Below are 27,136 nucleotides of genomic sequence, written 5' to 3'. Positions count from 1 at the left end.
ATGAATAGATTAACCTATGAATTTATCTAATCATTTATTAAATCTTTCATAACTGCATGAGAACAGTTTCCAGTATTGCAGTTTCATAGTTTCCAAGAAATATGACCTATAGATGTTGCCTATATTGTGGTTCTTACACTTCTGTGGTTAAGTGTAAATTAGCCCTATGTATGGTGGTCAGTATCTTCTGTTTTTAGAATAAATTTCCTATGTTCATTATGTGGTTAAATCCAGTACTGACATTTTGGTAAGCCAAAGATCTTAGTGGGAGAGTTGTACCTATGTTGCATTTTTGCCCTAGTAAACAGAGCATGATCTCATTTATCATTGGAAACTATAATTGGAAACATGTTGACCTTAATCATCTTGAGTAGTCAGCTCATAGCAGAAAGAGAGAAACCTGATTTGCGAGAAGAGCTTCACTCTTCCATGTAGAAGTACTCATGTTGTAATCTGTAAGGTCTCTCATCAAGATATTGCTGTATTTTCTGATGCAGGGGCTTTTGTCAGAATGATTATTGCATAATAGCTTATTATTATAGCTGCTGTATTTTTGTTAAGACAGTGTGTACATAAGAAGCAGAGCACAAATGTTTTCTCCTCTACTTGATGAACAGCCTGTTATTTCTCTTTGAATAGCCTCTCTTAGGCTGCAGTCATATACTCCATTACCTTAAAATGATGAATAAAACTTTCTTATGAATAGACATATATCAGATTGTACTGTAGATTACTTTTTAAAGTCAGCTCTTGTGATGGAGGTCTTTAATTTCTCTTTTTCTCTCTCTCATGACAAAACTTGCAGAGAACCATTTTTGAGTGGAACTGACCTGAGTAACCATTAGAAGGATCTTTATATTATTAAGTGCTATCTTGACCACTGCTATTAATTTTGCTTTAAGCTGATTTCAGAAAGCAGTGCCTCAGTGGTGCGAAAGGGCCGTAATATGGAAGCAACCTATACTACTGATGTTTCTGTGAAAGGGTTGCATTTCTGAACAAATTATAAAAATAAAGCTTTAAAGAATTATTGAATGAGAAATGGTTAACATTTATTTATTTCCTTCCCTTTATGGTAAGGTCTCAGGGCAGGTTACAGCAGCATTAAGACATTACAGCAGCATTAAGACATAACAACACAGTATTAAGAACAGTTTAAAACTGCCTTAGTGGATTGTCTAGTTCCCAGTGTGTTTAGAGTACCACCTTCTAAGTAGAGGAGAAAATGTTTCTACTAAGCTTCTAATTCAATAAAAGGAGAAATGACCTACTTCACATTTGTTTTATGAGGAAAACAGGGTAAGAATTCTATAAAACTTTCCCATTTAACATTGTTTTACAAATCTTAATGTTGTAAAGGTTCAAAGGATCACAGTATAATCCCATGACTAGAAATAATAATAATTTCATGTTCATTTTCAGGTGAGAGGGTGACAGAAATGGAAACTGAAACTGTAAGAAGTAAAGCCATGGAAAAAGAAACCACTGAACAAAGAAAGGAACGTGAAAAAAAGAAAAGGTCTAGAGTTAAACAGGTCCTTTCAGATATAGCAAAGCAAGTAGACTTCTGGTTTGGCGATGTCAATCTTCACAAGGACAGATTTCTTCGAGAACAAATAGAAAAATCAAGAGATGGTTGTGAGTTAATTAATTTAGCTATAAAACACATTGCTATCATGTAACACCTGGGAAGAGAATCTTTTTTGGTTCATATGCTTCATGCTGCTGAGAACCAAAATGGTCTACACTATTTATTATGCAGACTTTGCTTTAATTTTGTCAAATGTTTTTATGTGCATCTATAGAAGTGCTTCAGAGAACCAGTGTGCAATAAATATTCTGCTGTGGGTTCTTAAAGGGATTTTGGTGACTACTCCCACTATCATTATCTGTAAGTTTGTGGAAACGAGCATTGAAAAGTATCCCATAGTAAAAAATGTCAAGCAAAAGGGAAGAAGCAGAAGTCTTGTGGGGATGGAGAGGGTTACATATCACAGTAGAGGGTGGGATATCAGATGCAGGATGTCCTACCTTATTCCTGCATTGCAGAAGGTTGGACTAGATGACCCTTAGTGTTTTTTCCAAGTCTACAGTTCTTATGATTCTAATTGCAACGTGTTTATTTCTAGATGTTGACATATCACTTCTGGTTTCTTTTAACAAAATGAAAAAGCTAACCACTGACAGAAAATTGATAGCACGTGCAGTTAAAAGTTCATCTGTGGTAGAGGTAAGTATAAAACCTTGTCTGTTGGTTTTTGTGTCAGTCTGAGTGCAAAGAAATATTGAGAAGAGTTCCCTAGTTGCTTTGTTTGTTTCTTATACCTGTAGTTGGATTTAGGAGGAACTGACTTTCCCAATTGGTTTGTGTCTTATAGTTGGATTTAGAAGGAATTAGAATCAGAAGACGACAGCCACTGGGTGAGCAGCCTAAAGATGTGGATAGTCGTACAGTATATGTGGTAAGATACCACTAAATAATTATGAACTCTTGTTTGTCTAAGTTGAACTTCATGTTTTTCATTTAGCTTTTTCTCTGCAGCTTCTCCTTGGCAGAGGCTAATGATATATTGTCAATTGTTTGTCACGGTTTTTGATACTTCTGTAGTTTTGACTCTTCTGTAGTTTTGATCCAAAGCTCCTGGTGTCTGCCATTTGGTGCATTCAGTTTTTACGTACATGGTTTGCCCAACTTATTTTGTTGAGGGAGTGGGAACAGGTCTTGGTGCATAAAAAACTATTTCCACCTATCAAATGAATACAAATGGGGTAACTCTTACACTGACACAGTTTGCTGGATTAATTTTTTTTTAGCCCTATGCAGATGTGTGTGTACCTTTACATTTCTCATGTGAGGGCAAGAATAAGGTGTTGGCTCACCTTCTCCAGCACTGTTTAAATTGCATGAGAAGCCTCCATGAGTAGAGCTAGTTCTCTGTTGCAGTCATTCAGCTCTAGTGCATAGTGGGTGGTGTGTCTAGGTCAAAATTGGATGGAGCCAACAAGCCTGACCTAGCTTGTCTTGGCCCAGCTGCAAGCCTATTTTGGACCGGGATACCTTTATTTCAGTTATCTGCACTCTGGTAACCTGTAGATTGGATTACTGCATTATGTTGTATGTGGGACTGCTTTTGAAGACTATCAGTTTGTGCAGAATGTACCAGCTGATAGTTAAGAAGAACAGTAAGGGGTGAGGATATAACATGGTTGACCTACTTCACTGGCTGTCAGTTGCTTTTAACCTTCAAAGCACTATGCAGCTTAGGATCACCTCTTCCTGACCACTGCAACCCTTTTTTGAGACTCTCTTCTGTATTACACATACAAAAGAAAAGTCTTATACAAGTCTGCTAATCAAAGCATTATTCTTTTGTTAACATTCAATTACATCATGGTTTACTTGAAAACGAATCTAATTTGTGGGTATCAATTTATTTAGTGTCCAATTAAAAAAAAATATGGAAACAAAATACAGTAGCTATGAAAAACACAGCTACTCAAAGTTCTGTGGAATCAATAGATTATTCCCCCCCAAAATAAACCAACCTGTAGTCTTTTTCCATTTTGATGCTAAGCATATAGTAATGTGAAGCCATACAATATCCATTATGTTAAATGACTTCTTTTGATCTGTAACTATGAAGAATGCATAGTGTTAAAAGCCTTGAACATGGTTCTTTAACCCTGGTTCTTTTGGATGGAACCAATCTGTGTGCTGTCTATCATGTTGCTGCATGTGGGTTTCTAAGGCTTAACTTAAACTTTTATGCAGGTAGTTACAATTTTCATAACCTTATTTCGTAGAAGGAGCTTTGAGCAATGATAATTCACTTTTGTTTTCTGTATCTTTTTCTCTGTTCACTCTCTTCTACATATACTGTAATGATAGTTTCATAATTATGCATCATAAGGATGGGGACCTGCAATGTTAGCTGACATGTGAAGAGAGCCTATCTTTCCTGTGCATGCTGCTCTCCAAATGTCAGAGTCTTAACAACTCTTTACAATAAAAAAGACAGCCTTAGCAAAAATGGGCCTATGAAAATAGTCATGTTTATTAACTTCAGTGTGTCTACTCTGAACATGACTGGAATTAATTACCTCCCAAAGTTCTTTCATGGTTCACCCAAATTGTGTTAACTGGACATTAATGCATACAGTTAGAGTAATGGTTCTTTTATTACATTCAGTAGCATGAATATATGTACCCATAATTTGCTTTTCGCTTTTGCTGTAGGAATTGCTTCCGAAAAATGTCAATCACAGCTGGATTGAAAGGGTATTTGGGAAATGTGGCAACGTAGTTTATATCAGTATCCCTCGCTATAAGACTACTGGAGACCCAAAGGGATTTGCATTTGTTGAATTTGAAACAAAGGAACAGGCCGAAAAGGCAATTGAGGTCAGTTGTGAACAACTTGAAATAATGGTTTACTATGTTACTATTTAGTTTCATTTCTATATACAGTTTCAACTTCTGTATTCCTATACAGTGGTGCCTCGCAAGACGAAATTAATTCGTTCCGCAAGACTCTTCGTCTTGCGGAAATTTCGTCTTGCGAGGCACCTTTTCCCATAGGAACGCATTAAAATTTAATTAATGCGTTCCTATGGGAAAAAAAGTCCGGGGGCCCCTCCCGACCGGCACCGGAGCCAAGCCAAGCCGCGTTTTAAGACTGCAGTGAGCGAACAGCAGCGCTGCTGTTCGCTCGCTTCAGTCTTAAAACACGGCGCCGCGGCTCCGGGAGGGAGGGAGGGGGCCGTGGCATCATGCCCGACATCGGGCATGATGCCACGGCCCCCTCCCGACCGGCACCGGAGCTCCGCGGTGCTGTGTTTCAAGACTGCAGCGATCGCTGCAGTCTTAAAACGCAGCTCCGCGGCTCCGGGAGGGAGGGAGGGGGCCATGGGATGATGCCTGACATCGGGCATGATGCCACGGCCCCCTCCCGACCGGCACCGGAGCTCCGCGCCGCCGAGTTTTAAGACTGCAACGATTGTTGCAGTCTTAAAACGCAGCGGCGGGGCTCCGGGAAGGAGGGAGAGGGCCGTGGGATGATGCCCGACATCGGGCACGATCCCACGGCCCCCTCCCGACCGGCACCGGAGCTCCGCGGTGCTGCGTTTTAAGACTGCAGCGATCGTTGCAGTCTTAAAACGCAGCTCCGCGGCTCCGGGAGGGAGGGAGGGGGCCGTGGCATCATGCCCGACATCGGGCATGATGCCACGGCCCCCTCCCGACCGGCACCGGAGCTCCGCGCCGCCGAGTTTTAAGACTGCAGCGATCGCTGCAGTCTTAAAACGCAGCTCCGCGGCTCCGGGAGGGAGGGAGGGGGCCGTGGCATCATGCCCGACATCGGGCCTGATGCCACGGCCCCCTCCCGACCGGCACCGGAGCTCCGCGCCGCCGAGTTTTAAGACTGCAGCGATCGCTGCAGTCTTAAAACGCAGCTCCGCGGCTCCGGGAGGGAGGGAGGGGGCCGTGGCATCATGCCCGACATCGGGCATGATGCCACGGCCCCCTCCCAACCGGCACCGGAGCTCCGCGGTGCTGCGTTTTAAGACTGCAGCGATCGTTGCAGTCTTAAAACACAGCTCCGCGGCTCCGGGAGGGAGGGAGGGGGCCGTGGCATCATGCCCGACATCGGGCCTGATGCCACGGCCCCCTCCCGACCGGCACCGGAGCTCCGCGCCGCCGAGTTTTAAGACTGCAGCGATCGCTGCAGTCTTAAAACGCAGCTCCGCGGCTCCGGGAGGGAGGGAGGGGGCCGTGGCATCATGCCCGACATCGGGCATGATGCCACGGCCCCCTCCCAACCGGCACCGGAGCTCCGCGGTGCTGCGTTTTAAGACTGCAGCGATCGTTGCAGTCTTAAAACGCAGCTCCGCGGCTCCGGGAGGGAGGGAGAGGGCCGTGGGATGATGCCCGACATTGGGCACGATCCCACGGCCCCCTCCCGACCGGCACCGGAGCTCCGCGGTGCTGCGTTTTAAGACTGCAGCGATCGCTGCAGTCTTAAAACGCAGCGGCGGGGCTCCGGGAGGGAGGGAGGGGGCCGTGGCATCATGCCCGACATCGGGCATGATGCCACGGCCCCCTCCCAACCGGCACCGGAGCTCCGCGGTGCTGTGTTTTAAGACTGCAGCGATCGCTGCAGTCTTAAAACGCAGCTCCGCGGCTCCGGGAGGGAGGGAGGGGGCCGTGGCATCATGCCCGACATCGGGCATGATGCCACGGCCCCCTCCCGACCGGCACCGGAGCTCCGCGCCGCCGAGTTTTAAGACTGCAACGATCGTTGCAGTCTTAAAACGCAGCGGCGGGGCTCCGGGAAGGAGGGAGAGGGCCGTGGGATGATGCCCGACATTGGGCACGATCCCACGGCCCCCTCCCGACCGGCACCGGAGCTCCGCGGTGCTGCGTTTTAAGACTGCAGCGATCGCTGCAGTCTTAAAACGCAGCGGCGGGGCTCCGGGAGGGAGGGAGGGGGCCGTGGCATCATGCCCGACATCGGGCATGATGCCACGGCCCCCTCCCGACCGGCACCGGAGCTCCGCGCCGCCGAGTTTTAAGACTGCAGCGATCGCTGCAGTCTTAAAACGCAGCTCCGCGGCTCCGGGAGGGAGGGAGGGGGCCGTGGCATCATGCCCGACATCGGGCATGATGCCACGGCCCCCTCCCAACCGGCACCGGAGCTCCGCGGTGCTGCGTTTTAAGACTGCAGCGATCGTTGCAGTCTTAAAACGCAGCTCCGCGGCTCCGGGAGGGAGGGAGAGGGCCGTGGGATGATGCCCGACATTGGGCACGATCCCACGGCCCCCTCCCGACCGGCACCGGAGCTCCGCGGTGCTGCGTTTTAAGACTGCAGCGATCGCTGCAGTCTTAAAACGCAGCGGCGGGGCTCCGGGAGGGAGGGAGGGGGCCGTGGCATCATGCCCGACATCGGGCATGATGCCACGGCCCCCTCCCAACCGGCACCGGAGCTCCGCGGTGCTGTGTTTTAAGACTGCAGCGATCGTTGCAGTCTTAAAACGCAGCGGCGGGGCTCCGGGAAGGAGGGAGAGGGCCGTGGGATGATGCCCGACATTGGGCACGATCCCACGGCCCCCTCCCGACCGGCACCGGAGCTCCGCGGTGCTGCGTTTTAAGACTGCAGCGATCGCTGCAGTCTTAAAACGCAGCGGCGGGGCTCCGGGAGGGAGGGAGGGGGCCGTGGCATCATGCCCGACATCGGGCATGATGCCACGGCCCCCTCCCGACCGGCACCGGAGCTCCGCGCCGCCGAGTTTTAAGACTGCAGCGATCGCTGCAGTCTTAAAACGCAGCTCCGCGGCTCCGGGAGGGAGGGAGGGGGCCGTGGCATCATGCCCGACATCGGGCACGATCCCACGGCCCCCTCCCGACCGGCAGCGGAGCTTACCTTTTCGCTCTGGTCGGGAGGGATGTTGTCCGCGTCTGCCCTTTTGGATCGACTGCGCATGCACAGTCGATCCAAAATGGCGGACGCGGACATCACCCCTCCCGACCAGAGCGAAAAGGTAAGCCAGCTTACAGTGGTACCTCGCCAGACGAATTCGTCTTGCGAAAAACAGGCATAGACGAATTCGTCTTGCGAGTCAACTAAAAACTCGCAAAACCCTTTCGTTTTGCGAGTTTTTCGTCTAGCGAGGCATTCGTCTTGCGGGGTACCACTGTATTTTACTTTTAACTCCTTGTGTGGTTATTGCTATTTAACATCAGAAAATATGTTACAGGCTCTCTACACTGAGAATTTAGAAATACAGAATTATCTGAACTCATCTATAATTTCTGAAAACTTTACAAAGACATATATATTAATGGGTCTTATCTTTAATTTGTGAAATTAACAAAAACAGCAAGTTTCTTACCCTGGCAGTGGACTTAAAATGTCCTGGCAAAGAATGTAAACTTCATTAAAATATTAATTTATACTTCATTAGTTAGTTTATATGTTTTCTTGCATTTCATAGTTTCTGGTTCCTTCCCAATGGCAACCATATTCTGTCCCCTTCATTTTACTATAAGGCCAGCATGCAAAATTCATTGCTAAAATTTACTTTCTGTCCAACCCTATGTATATATACTCAAAGCTAAGTCCCACCAAATTTAGTGGGCCATACTATACATTTAGTGTTGGGAAATTTGCATCCTGAATCTTTTGAAATGCTAAACTTCACCATGCTAATATTTGGCAAAGAGCAGTACATAGAATATACTTGTATCTTAGGCTAAAGTCCTATACATACCTACATGGGAGTAAGCACTTCTAAGTAGTCCTGCAGAGATTGCCCTGCATATTTATTCTTTAATTCAGTACATATCTGTGGGTATTTAAATATAATTCAGCTTGAATCCACAACATAGAATCATAGTAGAGTTGGAAGGGATCACAAGGATCATCTAGTCCAACCCCTGCAATGCAAGAATCTTTTGCCCAAATGTGGGGCTCAAACCCATGACCCTGAGATTAAGAATCTCATGCTCTACTGATTGAGCTACTTCCCTGCATCTCTTCACGATCTTCTTTCAGCCAAAAGTAACCAATTAATATCTTTCATGCAACAAATTCAAGATCCAAAGTTATATAGAGGGGCGTCTGTGGAAAAATAACTATTAGCAGTTAACTTACGTTCTCTAACCTTTGCATTTAAGTACTTGAATAATCCTCCAGAAGATGCACCAAGAAAGCCTGGGATGTTTCCAAAAACTGTTAAAAACAAGGTCGTTCCTGCATTACCATCAAGTGATTCCAATGTAGTTGGTGAGTAGAAAGGTGATAGCTTTATTTTTGTCCATCAAGTCTTTCTATTTTACTTTATCGTCCGTTAACATTGTATGGCCCAATGTACTCCCTCCAATCCATGGCCATAGCCAGGATTTTTGTTAAGGGGAGCAGGCCTTTTGTTGAAGGGGGGTGGAGAAACCTCAGTTAGCTATGTATTTATATTGATTTTTATTGGTGGGGGCAGATGCCCCTTCCTGCCCCCCCAGCTATGCCCATGCTCCAATCCTTTTTGTTTTAGACTACTTTCCAGTTATCAATGTAAATCATTTTTTCAGTTAAACGAGTCATTTCGAAAGGTATCGTAACTTTTACTTAAGTCTTTAAAGGGTGCCCTTTGGATATCAATAGTGGATTGGTAGAGGATAGTTAAACCTGCTCAATCCCATTGAAACTAGTGAAGTAAAAATTAAATACAGCTAGGCTGATTTGGATGATTTCTGGATTACAGCTATGCAAATATTCAGGGTAAAAAGGATTATTGTGACAAATTTCAGGAGAAGCCATCTTAGTCAATTGTAGCAAAACCAACAAAGTTATAATGACATAAGCTTTCGTGGGCTACAGCCCACTTAATCAGATGCATGAAGTGGTTATGTAGTTATTTAAGATGTTACCAGACCCTCTCCTTGTGGGTTTATAGTATCAGTCTTTCATGAAAATATCTCATTTTATTTAGTTGTTCTTGTTCAGCACTCCTTCTAAAACAAAAACCATGATACTTAGTCTCAAACTCTGATTTTCATAAGTTGGGATTGTGCTGACTCCTGGAGTTAAATAAGCATGATATACCTTGTGATATTTTGGGTGATTTAGGCCAGTCAATCTTTCTATTTAACAGAACTCACAGGGTGAGGCTAAAATGTAGTGGGGCAGAAAATAAAAGATAGTCCTCTATACTATGCTGAACTCCCTGGAAGCAAAGTGGGATAAACTTGTAATAATTAAAATACAGAATGTCAAGACAGATATCATTCACTTTATATAGAAGAAAAGAAGAAGAAAAAGAAGAAAAAATCCAAAACAAAGAAGGAGAGTAGCCAGCAACCAACTGCAGAAGCAAAAGAATTAAATGTGGGCATTACTACAGAACACACAAGTAGGTCAAAGAGACACAGGACAACGTCTGAGAGCTCTGAAATGGAAGCATCAGAAATCCAACGGCCATATTCAAAGAAAGAGAAAAGGAAGTTTGATAGAATGGAAAGCTCAGGTTCAGGAGAAAGTAGACCAGGAAAAAGGAAACGATGCCACTCTGGGGATGGAGAGGTGTCAATTGTAAAGGCGAAGAAAACATTTCAGAAAGAAGTTCATTCTACAAAAGAGAAATCTACAGAGGGACCAGAAGATCCCAAAGGTAAGAGTCATATCACCTATTTTTAAATTTCACTGAAATTTCTGACAAAGAACAGAGATTTTTGGTAATATAACTACATTGTTGAGTTTTGTTTGTTAACAGTGGGAGAAAATGAAAGCTTGGTGGTGTAAATGTAATTCAGTTTAAAACCTGAGGGGAGAGTAAGTTCAGACACCAGGAAATAATTAATTTTAACAGCAAAACTATATTTGGATAAGTAACAGACAAGTAAACAGATGCTTCTTCAAGTGGTCAGATTAGATGAAAATAAGGGCTTTGTAAAAGTTGGACATTGTTGCTTACCTGCCATTGTTAGCAATGTATTAAAAGCTAAAGTGGGGTGAATGAGGGTTTATTACTACTTAAGATGCAAGCTCCTGCCCACCTAGCAGTTCGAAAACATGTCAAAGTGCAAGTAGATAAATAGGTACCGCTCCGGCAGGAAGGTAAACGGCATTTCTGTGCGCTGCTCTGGTTCACCAGAAGCGGCTTAGTCATGCTAGCCACATGACCCGGAAGCTGTCTGCAGACAAATGCCGGCTCCCTCGGCCTATAGAGCAAGATGAGCACCGCAACCCCAGATTCGTCTGTGACTGGACCTAATGGTCAGGGGTACCTTTACCTTTACCTAAGATGCAAGACCAGCTGGCACATCTATGATTTGTTTTATTTGTATTTTGCAACATATATATGCCATGATTGTAATAAAACCTCAAAGCAGTTTATACAAAAAACCATAATATTCTATGAACTATGGAGAGAACAGCTGGAGAAATGCTGTTGCTTCTGTGTTTCTACCTCAAATGGAGATTGTAGTTTTGCATATATAAGATGCCTACAAAAAGTCTATAAAGAAGTGCCTCCCAGTTTTGGCCATCTGGGACCCTATGATTGGCAGAGGAGACTGTTGGTAGGGCTGCCACTGGGTGATAATTTGTTGATGTTGATGCTTTACATGGTTTTTATTGTATACACATGTGGATGTTGTAAACTTAGTTGATATTTGTTATCAATAAAAGTATACAAATATTTTCATAAATAAATAACTTGCAGGTACTTCTTGGTAGGAGTAGTAGTGCTTTTCCTGGCGAGGTACTTGTCTTCTAAAATTTATGAAAAATTTAAAAACATTCTGGTTTACCCAGGCATTTAATGGCTGAAATGTACTGTTCCTGAAACCCTTGAAATTAGTTGTGAAGATATGGCTGTTTTAGCTGTGAGAGAAAAACAAAATCCTATATTTTTTATTTATTTTGCTTGTTGCCCTAGGCTCCTTCGGGAGCAAAGATGGGATAGAAATTTAATAATACTGTAAAGTAGTACTTAAACATACACAGTATTGTAGGAGGGCAACCAAGATAAGGGAGCCTGGAAATTAAGTCATTTGGGGAACGGGTTGAGAGAATTGGGTATGCTTAGTCTAGAGAAGAAAAGACAGAGATGATATAACCATCTTCAAATATCTGAAGGGCTGTCATGTAGAAGATGGAGCAAACTTCTTTTCTCCTGCTCCAGGGGGTGGAGCCAAATCAATGACTTCAAATTACAAGGAAGAAGATTCCCAGTAAACATTGGGGGAAAACTTTCTGTCACTTAAGAGCTGTTAAGTGGAATGGACTACCTCAGAAGGCAGTAGCCTCTCCTCCACTGGAGGTATTTAAACAGAAGTTTGGTGGTAAATTTTTCAGAGATTCCTTCCGACTTGGACTAGATGACATGGGGTCCCTTTCCAACTTGGTTATTCTATGAACTTACCGGTATTTCTTCAGTTCAAAGTAGAGTCAGTATAGTATAGTGGTCAGTTTGTTAGACCAGGACTAAAGTGACCCAGAATCAAACCCTTGGAGGAAAGGCACTAAAGTATTTATAACTAGCTGTTCTTTGCTTGTTAGCTATTTCTTTTTGCTTTTCCACTTAGAGATTTCCACTGAAGAGGAGAGAGAGGTTGGTGATAAGAAAGATACATCTCTTTCAAAATCTAAAAGGAAACATAAAAAGAAACATAAAGAGAGGCACAAGATGGGAGAAGAGGTCATTCCACTGAGAGTCCTTTCAAAGTATGTTAAAGCATTTTTTAGTCTTACTGTATTGACAGTAAAATACAGTGTTGGGCTGCTTGTGATCCAGAAGCTGCTGTTCCCAGAGATGAAGTAGTCTGCACAAGAACTGTGTTTTAGTGTTCTTAGGTACTAAAAACCCATGAGCAAAATTATTACCTAATTTTGACCTGTCAGTAGTGCTGCTTATGTGTTTCCATTCAACTTTTTTCAGTTTAGGAGTGTTGCTGCTGCAGCTTATATTATGTCATATCAAAGCACACAAACTAGCCAATTAAATAAAAATTCCTCTGCTGATGCAAATTGCTTTACATTTGTAAAATAAATCAATTTTACCTATTATATCACTGTGAAATTGATATTTGCTTTGTATTGTGGATAGATGAAATGGCTTGTTCTCTTCAAAAAAGAGTTTCATGTTTTAAAACAAGCTTATTGAACCTTTTTATCCTTTTGAAGTGCTTACTTTGTCATTAGCCATCTTTAAAATCTGTGTACATTATATATACTATCAAATGGAGGTGGTGCGAGGTACACCAGATTCTTTGGTAACAATTTCAAAGAAATCATTTTGAGCAAAGGATTGAGCCTAAAAATTAGATGGCCATTACTCCAAAGTTTGTTCCAGTAGAGATATGAAAACAGTTTGTGAGGCTGTGAAAGATGCAATTGAGAGGAAAAATTCTCAGGCATATTCAGCCAGTTCAACAATTTGTATACAGCAATACAAATTAAATATGATAATTTGTTCCTGTTGAAATCAAAGAGATGCCAATGTTCTAAGTTTTGACTGGGTTATGACTCTTCAGAAGTTGATAGAAACTAGTTTTATTATGCAGTTTTAGAGCAGTCATTCTTATTATACATGTTGCAAAAGCACATTTTTAAAAAGAGTAAAATATAGGTGAATGAAGTCTATTAAAAGTAAATACTTCTTTATTGTCACAATTCATACCAAAACTTCATAGGAGCAACATCTGTATTTAACTCTTATGTGCATTAATACAAACAACTTCATAACTTAATATTCCACGTGTTTAAGAAAGAAATTGTCCATATATACCAGTAGCCTTTATCCGCATGGCTCGTAGTCCATCACCTTTGCTAAAGTGCAATTCCAGATTTCACACAACAGAGTTGCATGTCAGCAACGGCAAAGGGTTACAGCAATGAACACATCACACATAGAAAAGACCCACTTTATCCTTTTGACCAATAGACCTGTTGATATTAATGACAGTAAAATTACTTACTGTTTGAAGTCTTGCCAGTTAATCCCTATACCTTATTTTCACTAGAGGGAAAATAATATATTTTCTGATTGTGGAATCCTGCAGTACTAAAACATAGAAGCACTTACTTTAAAAATAGCCAGCAAGTACAGTACCTCCATGTTAAAGTACAGAAAATCCTTCAGGATAATGCTTGAACTTGTAACCCTATTTGAAGAAGTTCCACATGCAATAAATGTAATTCCATATTTTTGGATTTTTCCTACTAAATAATTGAGTAATGTTGAGTAAGACGATTAAACAGGATTTGCCATCACTAAAATATGAAAGCACTTTTTTAAAGGAATAAAACAAGTACTTCCAAATTAAAGTAGCGGGTAGTCCCTTATATTTAGGTGAGGATTTTTCCTGTGAAAGAAAAAGATAGAAGTCATTGCTTTAAACAAATAAATCAAGCAGCTTTATTTTTAAATTATATTCATAAACACTTTCCTGCCCTAGAGCTCATGAGCATTGTTTAACTATCTTAAAACACAAAATAAGTTATAAAATTATCAAAATTACAAAGACTATACATAAAAAGCCAAAGCAAACAATTCACAATTACCTAGTTTTAAATTCAGTACAGTTCTTTTAGCACACTGACTGAATCACTGTCAGGTGTGACTTTTTTGAACAAACAAAAGCTTACCAACACAATTACAGAATTCTTGTTAGAACCTTCCTCAATCAGGGACTACATACTGTGCAGTTTATTGCCTGCTTCAGGCTGCAGTTCTAACTGCATTTGCTTGGAAGTTCAACCCCCTGAGATAAATAAGATTTGCTTCCAAGTAAGTGTGCATGTGTTTAATAAAGCACACACGTCACTTTTCTACTACAGTCAATGTAGCAAAACATGCTTTTCTACAGAAGCAGAGAGCATCTTTGAGACAGAGCAGGTAAAGCAAGTTTTCTCTAGAATATCGCATTACAGAGATTCTGCACACCTTGCTGGAACATGGACTAGAATATAACAGATGTTGCAGTCAAGTAAACAAATGTCTGACAGTGGTTCTTTCCATGATGTTGAATTGAGCAATACAAGAACACTCAAGTTACAAACAACTCATGGTGGAGTTGGACTCACCTCTGCCAAAACATGGAAGCACTTACTTTTTTTTGTACACACAGAAAGCACCTCCATGTTAAAGTAGAAGGGTTCCACATAAAGCAGCACATTTTGCTGTCCAAAGCATTAAATATAGCCAATAATTTAGTTTTAATAGAAACATAATATTTGAGAGAAATACTTTCCATTTTGCTTACTTACCTTGCTCCTTCGGTATGGTGTTCTTTTCCTTTTCAGCTTCCTTTAATAAAGTGTTGTTCAAGCTTCTATTTATTCCATACTTTAGCAAAGGGTACCATTGACCCTTTATCTCAGAGTCATTAGGTAGATCATTTGTTATTTAAAGCCCTCTCAGAGAATGTATGTTCCTGGATGGGACAGAATTTTTCTTCCTCTCTCATCCTGCCCTCCTGGTGTCATCCCATCCAGGATTAACACTATTACCCCAAGATACCATCTTTAAAAAAAACAAAACCCGATAATCTGCTTATTTGATAGCACAGATTAGGTTAACAATGAATTATTCTCTCAATTGCACTATCCCCATTGTGTTGCTATCAGCAAGGCTCTAGCTGTTTGCAGAAACATCTCCATGTTAAATGAATGTAAATATATCATTTGGTTCAATGCTGGGCTTTCCTCTCTGCTGCATTTGAACATGTTCCTGTCTCCATAGATTTGGGAACATTCTAGCTAGTTTTTCTCACTTTTTAAAAAAATACTCAACTGGTTAGCAGAGGCAGGCTGACCAGTCTTTGTGATTTACTTTTACATTTTTGGTATTAATCTGTGATACACTGGTATTAATCTGTGATACACTGGTATCATTTAATATAGAAATGTACAAAGTTAGTTTGCATATTGAGGATTAATAAAGTTAATGCATAATTAAACTCTGTGTATTGATCCTGAGTATGTACTGTTGCTTATGAACCTACGGTTAGGCTGAGGTCTAGTCTAGCAGTCTTTGCAATACTCTTAGGAATCAATTGCTAATGGAGCCACTGGAAATTGATCATTGTATCAGGGACTGCTAATAATTTATTAGTAACTGCTAATCTTAAGAAGAGCCAGACAAAAGTCCCACCTTGTCCAGCATCCGGTTCTCACAGTGGTGAACCAGATGCCTATGGTGAACCCACATGCTACTAGCCGTGGTTGCTATGTTCTGTCTAAGCATCTGGTGGACCACTGTGAGAACAGAATGCTGGACTAGTTTGGCTCTTTTCAGCACTCTCACCACTTGTGTTACCCAGTAACTCATATTCAGATTTGTTGTTTTTTTATTTCTCAAAATACATCTCTTGTCACCAGTATTTTTTTAAAAAAGTTTAGGTCCAGAGATCTGCCCTTCATTTTCGACCATGAAGATAGATGCAATCTTATTTCTGTCCTTTAGTACATGTTTTGACTTATCGTTCTAAGGTCCACCCCAACCCCTACTGCTTACCTGCTTTGCTTTTTAATTATTTATTTTGTTCCTGCTTTGCTTTTTAATTATTTATTTTGTTGTTCTTAACGTTTTTAGCCACGTACTTCTTTAATATGCTCCTCAAATTCTTCTTTTTGCATCTCTTATTGCCTTCTTGCATTTATTTTGCCACAATTTGTGTTCCATTTTGTTCTCATTTATGCACTACTTCCATTTTTCTGAAAGAGTCCTTCTTGCCTCTAATAAGTTCCTTGACTCCATTTATTAACCATGGTGGTATCTTCTTGACTGTGGTGCTGTCTTTCCTTATATGTGGTATGCATTTGAACTGAGTTTTGTTATTGTTGTTTTAAAAAAACGTGATCCACCAGTCTCTTTTTACTTTTTGAATTATCTGTTTTTGAAGATAGATTTGTTTCTGATCATTTTAATTAGATTTCTTTATAGAGTGTTGAGCTTGTGTATTTTTCATACTTTTTCATCCTAATCACTCTAGAAATGAATGGATGCAGCTGAAGCAAGAATACTTGGCACTACAGAAAGCCAGCATGTCCTCTTTGAAAAAAGCAATGGCCCAAATAAAAACGTTGACTGCAGGAGAAATGGAAACAGATGCCTGTATACCTAATCAGCCTGCAGCAAGAAACGGAAAATGTAAAGAAAATTGTGAGGTTCTTCATAACTTGTGCTTATCCTTAACAGAAGCAATTACACACCAATTGTAGTTTAGGGATTTCTGTATGAACTTTGTGAATAGTTTCTTTAGTCACTGGCCACTGATTTAGAAGAATCAAATCTATCTAAATTCACTTAGCATTCAGAAAGATTGCTTAATGTTGTTTTGCAAAGTGAATTAACTATATTGTTTTAATTAATGTTCACTGGCCGTATATGTAGTACAAGATGAGAGTGTTAACTTCACAAGAGCACAACAGTCAGGTTGTGAATATACAACCTTAAAGAAGTTGTTTGGCTTTGTATGTGCTGATAACTGGAATTAATGGTACTATTGATATATTGCTCATGCTTATAAGTTAAACTGCGTGGTCTTTACTTGTCATGTTGAGGCATGTTTTGCTGCCACCAACAGTGATCTATAGTGAAGGCAATGAAGGTCCTGTGTTAGTGCTTGGAGGCGGTTGGAGGATGGATGGCGGTTAATGGATTGAGGTTGAATCCTGACAAGACAGAAGTATTGTTCTTGGGGGACAGGGGGCGGGCTGGTGTGGAGTACTCCCTGGTCCTGAATGGGGTAACTGTGCCCCTGAAGGACCAGGTGCGCAGTCTTGGAGTTATTTTGGACTCACAGCTGTCCATGGAGGCGCAGGTCAATTCTGTATCCAGGGCAGTTGTCTACCAGCTCCATCTGCTACGCAGGCTAAGATCCTACCTGCCCGTGGACTGTCTCGCCAGATGGTGCATGCTCTAGTTATCTCCCGCTTAAACTACTGCAATGCGCTCTACATGGGGCTACCTTTGAAGGTGACCCGGAAACTACAACTAATCCAGAATGCGACAGCTAGACTGGTGACTGGAGGCGGCCGCCAAGACCATATAACACTGGTCCTGAAAGACCTACATTGGCTCCCAGTACGTTTCCAAGCACAATTCAAAGTGTTGGTGTTGACCTTTAAAGCCCTAAACGGCCTCGGCCCAGTATACCTGAAGGAGCATCTCCACCCCCCATCATTCTGCCCGGACACTGAGGTCCAACACAGAGGGCCTTCTGGCGGTTCCCTCACTGCGAGAAGCAAAGCTACAGGGAACCAGGCAGAGGGCCTTCTCGGTAGTGGTGCCCGCCCTGTGGAATGCCCTCCCGTCTCATGTCAAAGAGATAAACAACTACCTTACATTCAGAAGATATCTGAAGGCAGCCCTGTTCAGGGAAGTTTTTAATGTGTGATATTTTCATGTATTTTTAATCTTTATTGGAAGCCACCCAGAGTGGCTGGGGAGACCCAGCCAGATGGGCGGGGTACAAATAATATATTATTATATTATATTATATTATATTATATTATATTATATTATATTATATTATAATATATTATATTATATTATATTATATTATATTATATTATATTATATTATATTATGTCAAACTATTAAGAAAAACTTACCTGTTTCTCCAAAATCCAGCTTCATTAGAACCAACCAAAATGTCAGGAAATAGCTGATGAGTTTTTCCAGAACTTTTCATCCACCTAAATATTTCACAAAGCAGGGGGTGAGGAAGATTGCGGGAAACACCCAAAAGTACAAAAATAAGGGCAATTGTTGTAGCCATGAGTTTTGTTTAGACTCTGTTTCCAAATGTAAAGTGCAGACTTAAATTGTTGCTAGATGTTGCAGGTTTCATGTTGTACCTAGAATTGATTTTTTTTTTAAAAAAACATGTTTTGAAAATAACACTTGACTGCTACTTAGATCTGTCTCACATTCTTTTCTCTTGGACTGCCTTTGCTTCTTATATAAATATTCCTAGTAATATTATACCCAATATAAAATATATACTAAGAGAGGTATTGTACTATTTTGAATTTGTCTAGTGGTAAATTGTTACAAGTGTAATGTTGATGAATGCTCTCTTCCTTTTCAAATAAACAGCTTCCCAGGATGGTTCAGCTCCTGTTGAAAAGGTTCCCACAATGGGCCCCCAGTTTGAGGGTGGAGTAATAGTCAAGATCATTAGTGCTGAGCCCTTGCCAGGCAGGAAGCACATCAAGGTAATGCCTCTATAGCCTCAGAATAAATGCTGTAATTTGCTTTGAAATCTTTTGAATATGGAATAGCATTTCAAAAGGTCATGGTAACTCAGTTGTACAGCATCTACCTAGCATACAAAAGGTCATAGGTTCAATCTCCAATATGTCTAGGTAGAACTAGAAGAGACCCCCCCCATCTAAAACCCTGGAGAACTGCTGCTAGTCAGTCACCTGTTGTTGCTGCCCTGCAGCTCCCATAATCCCTGAACAATGGCAATGCTGGCTAGAACTGATGGGAGTTAGAGTCCAAAAACATGTGGAAAGTTGACTACCCCTGGTGCAGACAGTTCTGAGCTAGATATACTAGTGGTATGCCTCTGTATAAGTCAGTTTCCTTTGTTCCCAATTCTGATCGCCAGCTAAGTGTGCACATGCCTTGTATAATACTTGCAAAAGCATTGTTTAATTGAAGAACCAGGCTGAGAAAATCTACATCAGAGCAAAAAAGATTTCAAACTATTTTGGTTGAGGAAAGAGCTTATCTGTAAAAGTTGTTTCTATTGGTATGGCTTCCCCACCAAGCCTCAATAGCTCAGTCAGTAGAGCATGAGACTCTTAATCTCAGGGTTGTGTGTTTGAGCCCCACATTGAGCAAAAAATATTCCGGCATTGCAGGGATTGGACTAGATGAGTCTCATGTTACCTTCCAACTCTACAATTGTGATGCTATGATTTTATGATTTGCTCATGGGGAAACAAACCACAAGTGCAGGTTCACAGGTATCATAAAGCCAGTCTTTGGTTTCTTCCTCAGCACACTGAAAGGAGCGGAGAAGGAGTGAAGCACACACAAACAGCAATTTATTTAAAACTTGTTTAAACTGACATGCAATCCTGGCTTTCATGTTGCGTGTACAGTAGTATTTTAATTCTGCCCCTTAAAATTTAAACATTGACCTTGTTCATACTTGTAGTGAACTTCACAAACTTGTGAGTGCTTCTTGCTATAGTCTCGTATAGACAGCTGGTGTGGAACAGCAGTTTCAAGTTGAGCTACAGAAGTCTCCAGTTCAGATATTTCCTCTGCTGTGAACTCATTAGATTGCTTAAAGCAAACAGCATAGTCTCAGTCTCACCCCTCTACCCTCTAGTCTGCAGAATGAGAAGGACCTATATTTACATAATAGTTGCATGGCTTGAAACAAGATAATTTATGTGAAGAGCTTTCATTGTTAAGTTTTATGATGATTTAATGATTTCTGAGACAGACGTCTTTGAGAAACATAAAGCCCTAACCTAACCTTGTTGTTTTATAACTTCAGGTTTATCATCTTGGCTATTAGCAAAGCAACCTTGACATTGACATCTAAATATTAAATGTCTGTCTGAGTCTGCTATTGACAGCAATATGGTCATCGCTAGAGATAAGAGGATACTCTTTATTGTATTCACTTTTATTGGTGAATTACAGCATGCTTTATAGGTTCAGAGCTTTAAACCAGGGTGTGTAGAGTAGTATGGCTAGATTGGTAGAAGATATCTACAGATTGTGTGGCACTTGCATGACAGATTTTTCTCTTTTCTTGTTGCATTTTTCTTACAGTCACCATTCTGTGATTAAGTGTAATTGTCAATCCACCCTCCCTTTCATGGCTCATGAATGGTGCTTCCAAATAAGTGCATTAGGAAATATATTTTTTTGTATGTGACACATCAGTGATAATGAGTTACAACAGTTAATAGTAGAGATGTTGTGACACAGAAGTAATTTTTTTCTGTTTCTGGGGATGTATTTCCTTACCAGCATAATTTATGAGCCCTGTGAAAATGTAGAAATAAATGCTCCCCACAGTGGTAAGTAGATAAAAGCACTGCTTGCCTTAATTCTAATGGCTTGTCTTGCTTGTGTTGCCACAGGATATGTTATCAACATTAGCTAATGTTGCTTATGTTGACCTGCTAGAAGGTGACACAGAGTGTCATGTGCGGCTTAAAACTCCTGAAGATGCACAAACCTTATTAAAATCACATCAAGAACTACAGACGAAACACAATTGGAAATTTGAAGTCCTTTCAGGTAAGCTTTCTTGTTGAAATTCACTGGGTTTGTACATGCCACATCAGTTTTATGACTATTTCAGGATTTGTTGAAATTATGATTTGTTTCCTGAATTCCCCACCCCACCCCCAAAAAGTGTTCTACATATAGCTAGGGCCCTACAATATTGGAACCAAGTTTTTCTGCCTATTTATGTGGCTGGGTAAGAAATTATGAATTTCCATTTGGTGAAAAAGCCCATTAAGGTTACACATCACATAATTGGTTGTCATGACTTTACTTCTCCAGTGGTGGTGGACATACACCACCTTTTTGTAGCCTTTTTACAGCTGAAGACTGGAAACATGGGTTGGGCTTTGCCCACTGAGCACACACCCATCACGTCAGTCCATTTCCTGTCTTCAGCAGGACAGACATTTTGTGAAGTCCCAGTCCTTGAAGGAGCTTTTCAGTGTGCATTAAACAGTTTGGTTTTAAGTTTGGTAAACCATGGAGAGACCTGGTCTGAACAAAGGCATTGGATTCTTATCTCATTATACATGACAAAGCTATCTTTAGCCATCTCACCCCTTGCTTTTTCCTGTAAGACCAATTGCAGTCATTAACAGTTGTTAACAAGTTTTCCATACCTATCAGCCAATCAGCCATTCCTACCACCCTTCTGAGTAATACCCCTCCTCATTCTCTCACTATATATAAGGGTCTGGTGACTTCTATTTCAGTGTATCTGAAGAAGTGTGCATGCACACAAAAGCTCATACCAAGAACAAACTTAGTTGGTCTCTAAGGTGCTACTGGAAGGATTTTTTTAAATTTTTTGTTCAAATTATAAGGAGTGAGAGCGTTATAAGAAGTGAATGTCATAAAGTTCAGCTGGTGGTGTTTTTTTTCCTTTAAAATTTTTAAAAATATATATTTTTAAATTCTCATTGATAGAAAGCTGAGACATAAAATGATGCATCTTTTACCTTCACGAGAACTTTTTTCTCTGCATTAAAGCAAGTGTGGAAAACCCTTGGTCCCCCTGATGTTGCTGAACTACAACTTCCATCAGTCCTGTCAAGCATAGCTAATGACTAGGGATGATGGGAGTTGTAGTTCAGCAACATCTAAAAGGCCAAAGTCTTCCCTACACCTGCATTAATGTGTATTTCATTTAAGAAATAAACTGTTAAAAGTTAGCTACAATTGTGCTTTACAAAGTTGTAGAAAGGCTGTTGTATTGATATAGCCGAGGAAACCAAAACACCATCTTCATACATATATAACACACAGTTACAACATTCTTGTATTCAGGGGATCATGAACAACGATATTGGCAGAAGATCTTGGTGGACCGACAGGCTAAACTTAATCAACCAAGAGAAAAGAAGCGGGGTACAGAGAAGGTAAGATAACCAATTCAGAACTCTTTGGATTTTGTGGGCAAGCATCTTAACTCAGTGATTTATAAAACTTAACTTGTTTTATATGGATAAGGTCTCGGATTCAGTTTTTTGAAACTAGAAATGGAGCTGTGATCTTTGAAAGCTAACTGGCAGTCTGTATAGACAGCACTGGACTAGGTGAACAAATGGTTTTACTCAATAAAAGATGGCTTGATTATATTCAAGGGGAAGGGCTCAGTGGTAGAGTATTCGGTAAACTTGTGTAAGGACTCATGTTAAATGACCTCTGAAAGCACTGAGCTAAATATTAAGAACAATATAAAATGCCTTAAACATAAAATACAAAGGTACTGAGTAACTTTTGCCACTGAGAGTAGATAGTACTCATCTAAATGGACCATTGATCTCACTTGGTATAAGGAAGCTGCATCTATTTCATATGATGATTGTTCATTTTCATCTCCCAACAAAGGCTAGTGGTGTAGCTGTAAAAAACTTTACTTGTAAACTTTACTTCTACTTGACTCCAGAAGACTATATCAGATCAGGTTAACAAGCATTGTCTTATTCATACACCTCAAGGTAGCTCTTCTATTTCTGGGCTTTGATATTAAATTACTCTTAATGAGCTTCCATTAGTTTAAAAAGGTAAAGATATCCCTGACCGTTAGGTCCAGTCGCAGTCGACTCTGGGGTTGCGGCACTCATCTCGCTTTACTGGCAAAGGGAGCCAGCATTTGTCTGCAGACAGATTGCAAGTCATGTGGCCAGCATGACTAAGCTGCTTCTGGCGAACCAGAGCAGCGCATGGAGACCTTCCCGCTGGAGCGGTACCTATTTATCTGCTTGCACTTTGACGTGCTTTCGAACTGCTAGCTTGACAGGAGCTGGGACTGAACAACGGGAGCTCACCCCATTGTGGAGATTCGAACCACCGACTTTCCAATAAGCAAGCCCTAGGCTCAGTGGTTTAGACCACAACGCCACCCGCATCCCTTCTATTAGTTTAGTGACTCCCAAATATTGGAGATGGGTTGGAAAAGCTTTTACAGATGTATTGACAGGACTTACAAGAGGGAGTTAAAAACAAGACTGATATAATGTTAAGGAGTTGCCTAAATAAAGTAACAAGTTTTTTAAAAGAGAAAATTCTAATGATGCTGTTTCTTGCTAATTTTTAACCATGTGATTCTTTAACAAACCACTAACGTATTTTACTCTTGAAAAAGTAATTTCTAGAACAATTTTCTGTTAGGAATATTTTAATAGATTTTAAAAGCTAGAATCAGTATATTTAAGACTATACATTATTAGAGCCCAGTGGTCTGATAAGTCTTGAATCTTATTGTTTCACATTGCTTTAACCTTTTTGAATATATGCAACTAAAATTATCTAGGAAATGTTGTGGTGTTAATTACTCTTTAATTTTTTGCATAACCATTAACCATTAACCCTTGTAAATTAGCATCTTCCTGAATGCTGTTGATAGGTAGGGTTTTCATGAACTCCAATCCTGGATTTACCCCAAGGAAATTGAGCCTTTGTTTCTGTCTGCTACATTTTGTATAGAAGAGAAATAGTGTTTTGCCTACCTCCCGTTACTTTGTCCTTCCTTAATTCAGTGCAAATGCATTCTTGGCAGTTGGAAAATAAGGTGGAGTTGCAATAATTTGAGAATACTGAACTGTTTCCAAAGAAATCTCATAACTTATTTAAAAGCAGGGTTTCTGTTATGCATTTGAATATAATCTTGAAACCAACAGTACAAAATCCATACATCCCATCTGAAATTAAAAATCTCCCAATAACTTTAGTTCACAATAGAAATTATTATTTTATCTGTACCCTCTTTCCATAACAGTTTTAACCATTCATGTGTCCCAATATGTAATACTGTGAATAGTCTTAACCTGCTGGTACTTTCTACCAGAATCCTGGAGAGTTCCTTAAGCAAAGAACTGGAGATTAATTTACACAAGCAGCGTTATCAAAACAAACGTTAAATTGCAGATAACAGTAGCAACAGCTAAACTGCCATTTCCCTATTGCCCTCTTCTGTCATCTTGCATCTCTAAGAAACAACCGTTTCATAGCTTATAAACAACCATTTAAATATTAATATAGCGGATATTTAATAAATAATGCTGGTGTTGGATAGATTTGGAGAAGCTTTTTAGGAGTTTGATTTTGTATATTGATATTATTAATATTCTAGCAGACCTTGGGACTTTGGGTCAGTGTAATGCAAATATAAATAAAGCAGGTGAATATTTAAAAGCTAAATACCTTAATTCAGTGTTTCTTGAACTTCATGAGTTGCTCCTCCTTTCTAAACATTCTAGATACTCCTTCCCTAATGTGGCATTAGCACTGCTGTAGCACTGGAAGGGTTCTGAAGTGCATCAGTCCTTTTCTGCCAACCTGAGCCTTTTCTTTCCATATTTGCCAATTTAACAGAAACTCTTCAAACAACCTTACTTGATTTACAGCAGTGTTGCATACTGTACAATGATTTTGGGGTCAGATGGTGGGGTTCTCCTTTTTTAAAATCAAATTAGATAAAGGTAGAATTTGGACTGATTTAATTATGGGCAAGAACTTGCACTTCTGCATTTAAGTTCATTGAATATGTCAAAGTCCTACAATACATCCATGAAATCCTTTATATTGAGAGTTTGCACTGGAATAAATATTGTCTAGATCATAAAAAAAAGAAAAATGTGATAACTTTTCCATGGAAATGTGTTCTGCAAAATCTTGTTTCCCAGAACACCAGATGTCATTTCAATGGTGATAACTTCCCTTGGTTTGCTTGGGTGAAGAGCAATAGAGGATATAGTAAACTTTGTGCGGTGGAAATGTAGCCAACTGTATAAATGTCAGTCTCATTTATTGCTCTATCCACTTTTGTCTTTGGCTTCACCCACCACTAGAATGTACCACCCACCCACCCACCCCAAAAGTATGTGCAGCTATCAGTGCAGGATTGCTGGGACAAAGAGAAACACACTAGTTAGTCCCCCATTTTTGAAAATATTAAATCCCCTAGTTACCTGGACCTGACTCCAGCTGTGAGCAAAAGACACTGCTCCCTTGTTAGTTGGAGAACTGTGTGAGGCATGATTTGGCCTACTGTGCCTTCTTTATCCCATGTTGTTCACAAAGCTTATCAGTCATCCTCTTTGCTTGTATTTTACATCAGTGCACGCTCAGACCACAGGTTCACATTGGCATAAACTATAAACTTGGTATGCATAGCCCATGGGTGGGGAACATATGGCCCTCCATCCATTGGACTCCAACTCCCGTTATCTTTGACCAGTGGTGGTTCTGGCTGGGGCTGGTAGGAAAACACACTCGTAATCAGTAAGGCTTGCATAGCAATGGTGTCACCAATGCTGCCTGCCTCATCCCCATCAAGATGCCACAGTTTGGACCAGTTGAAGTTTCCAAACCATCTTCAGAGATTGGATGTCAGTCATTTTGTTTTTCTAATAATAGTGGTGCTTTTCCTTAAAGAGTTCTTTAATTGAATTCTACCTTCACCTGTTGCAATTGGTTGTAATAAGATGTTTTTAGAGTCTGTGTCTTCATTTTAAAGATATGCTGTAGGATTTCAAACATTCAAATTAACATTTTCCACCAAAGTTTTTTTTTTTTAAAGAGCAAATATTTTATGGATACAGGATTAATGGCTGAATAGCCCCACTGCGTTTTTGCATTAGAGAAGTACCTTGCTAATTAGTTGTTACAATTCTGAAGAGGAACAATGAGGATGGTGTTGTCAAAGATAAGATCTATGGCTCTCAACAATTCAAATGTCTTCCATTGAAATAAAGGGAATTAAAAAGTTTCTTAACATTTGCTCAGTCTTTTCCAGTATCAGCAGGGTTCTACGTTTGTTTTATGAAGGTTATAGTTGCAAATGTTGGTTTGAGTGTTAATCCTCATCTTCTCTGACACATGATAAATTAAAATGACAATACAGTGTAATTAGAAAATGCTTCTTGGTCTTCTTTTTTTCTTCTACAGCTGATTGCAAAAGCTGAAAAAATGAGGCTAGCGAAGACACAAGAGATAAGCAAGCATATCCATTTCTCTGATGACGACTAAATTCATCTAATTTACTTGTATGAATTGCTGTTTAGAAAATAAATTAAACTGTTCTTCTGAAGAAATGATCTCTTTGCTTCATAATATTAAGGGACACAAATAAAGACATTGTGCATTCCTGTTAATACAGTCATTTGAATTGCTACTTGCCCTGTTTTAGAATGTATTAAGCAAGCTCTTATATGTATTTGTCCCAGGTTTTTTGTACAATGCATTTTTATAAACTGAGGTGTAAGTATGATCCAAATAAAAAGGCTAAATCTTCATAATTAATTGGTATGTATTGTTGAAATAAAGGATGAGCGTTCTGACACTCTTTCTTAATGACTTGAAGAAATGAGACCACCTCTTGCTTTCAACATTAGGTAATTTCTTTGTCAGCAGCAAGTTTTGTATTCCCTCCTATGCAGAATGCAAAAAAAGAGCTGAAGTTGCGGGTGTTGAAGTAAAGTAGAATAAGAAACTTAATGTAAAAATAGAACTGTACATTTAAACTGATGGGGACCATTTTATCTTAAACTTCAGTATAAACTGTCCTGTACAGATTAATTCACTGTGTAGCAGGCTTACTAAGATGGGTGAGGCTTTTATCTCCAGACCCAAAGAATCCTTATTGTGGACCTGAGAGAGCCAATCTTCATCTTAGCATTGTAAATGAAAGCAATGTCTTTGCCTCTTGTACTCCTGAGAACATTTTATTAAATCCTTTCTTGCTCTTACTTTTAAGTGTAAATGGGAGCACAGGAAATAGGCTGCATCATCACTCTGATTTTGCTCAAAAGAACTTATGGAGTACAAATTGTTGTTCAGGAACTGATTGAAATGTAAAAATAAACTAATACAAATGTTCTAAATGGATGCCAATTCTCATAAAGTTACC

The 27,136-nt window shown here is 40.3% G+C and overlaps 1 protein-coding gene across 4 annotated transcripts in view; it reads left to right on the top strand.

Annotated features, from left to right (window-relative positions):
- The window catches only part of LARP7 (La ribonucleoprotein 7, transcriptional regulator), a 28,544-nt gene extending 2,024 nt beyond the window's left edge, over positions 1–26,520 (top strand). For 2 of the 4 annotated variants that reach the window (XM_033160100.1, XM_033160102.1), the window contains exons 2-13: positions 1,423–1,638; positions 2,130–2,230; positions 2,379–2,462; positions 4,238–4,402; positions 8,672–8,780; positions 9,790–10,158; positions 12,077–12,215; positions 16,487–16,656; positions 18,598–18,716; positions 20,613–20,772; positions 22,051–22,142; positions 26,176–26,520. In XM_033160100.1, coding sequence (XP_033015991.1) covers positions 1,440–1,638; positions 2,130–2,230; positions 2,379–2,462; positions 4,238–4,402; positions 8,672–8,780; positions 9,790–10,158; positions 12,077–12,215; positions 16,487–16,656; positions 18,598–18,716; positions 20,613–20,772; positions 22,051–22,142; positions 26,176–26,256 — 1,788 coding nt within the window. In that variant the 5' untranslated portion in view covers positions 1,423–1,439 and the 3' untranslated portion in view covers positions 26,257–26,520. Of the gene's footprint in view, positions 1–1,422; positions 1,639–1,805; positions 1,892–2,129; positions 2,231–2,378; positions 2,463–4,237; positions 4,403–8,671; positions 8,781–9,789; positions 10,159–12,076; positions 12,216–16,486; positions 16,657–18,597; positions 18,717–20,612; positions 20,773–22,050; positions 22,143–26,175 lie in introns of those variants that run through there. The other 2 variants (XM_033160101.1, XM_033160104.1) reach the window with 2 other exon arrangements.
- The last annotated feature ends 616 nt before the right edge of the window (positions 26,521–27,136 follow it).

Source organism: Lacerta agilis, chromosome 9, assembly GCF_009819535.1.
Source record: "Lacerta agilis isolate rLacAgi1 chromosome 9, rLacAgi1.pri, whole genome shotgun sequence".
In the NCBI taxonomy this organism is placed as follows: Eukaryota; Metazoa; Chordata; class Lepidosauria; order Squamata; family Lacertidae; genus Lacerta; species Lacerta agilis.
The sequence above is the reverse complement of the archived record's forward strand: the minus strand, read 5'-3'. Positions and strand labels throughout refer to the sequence as shown.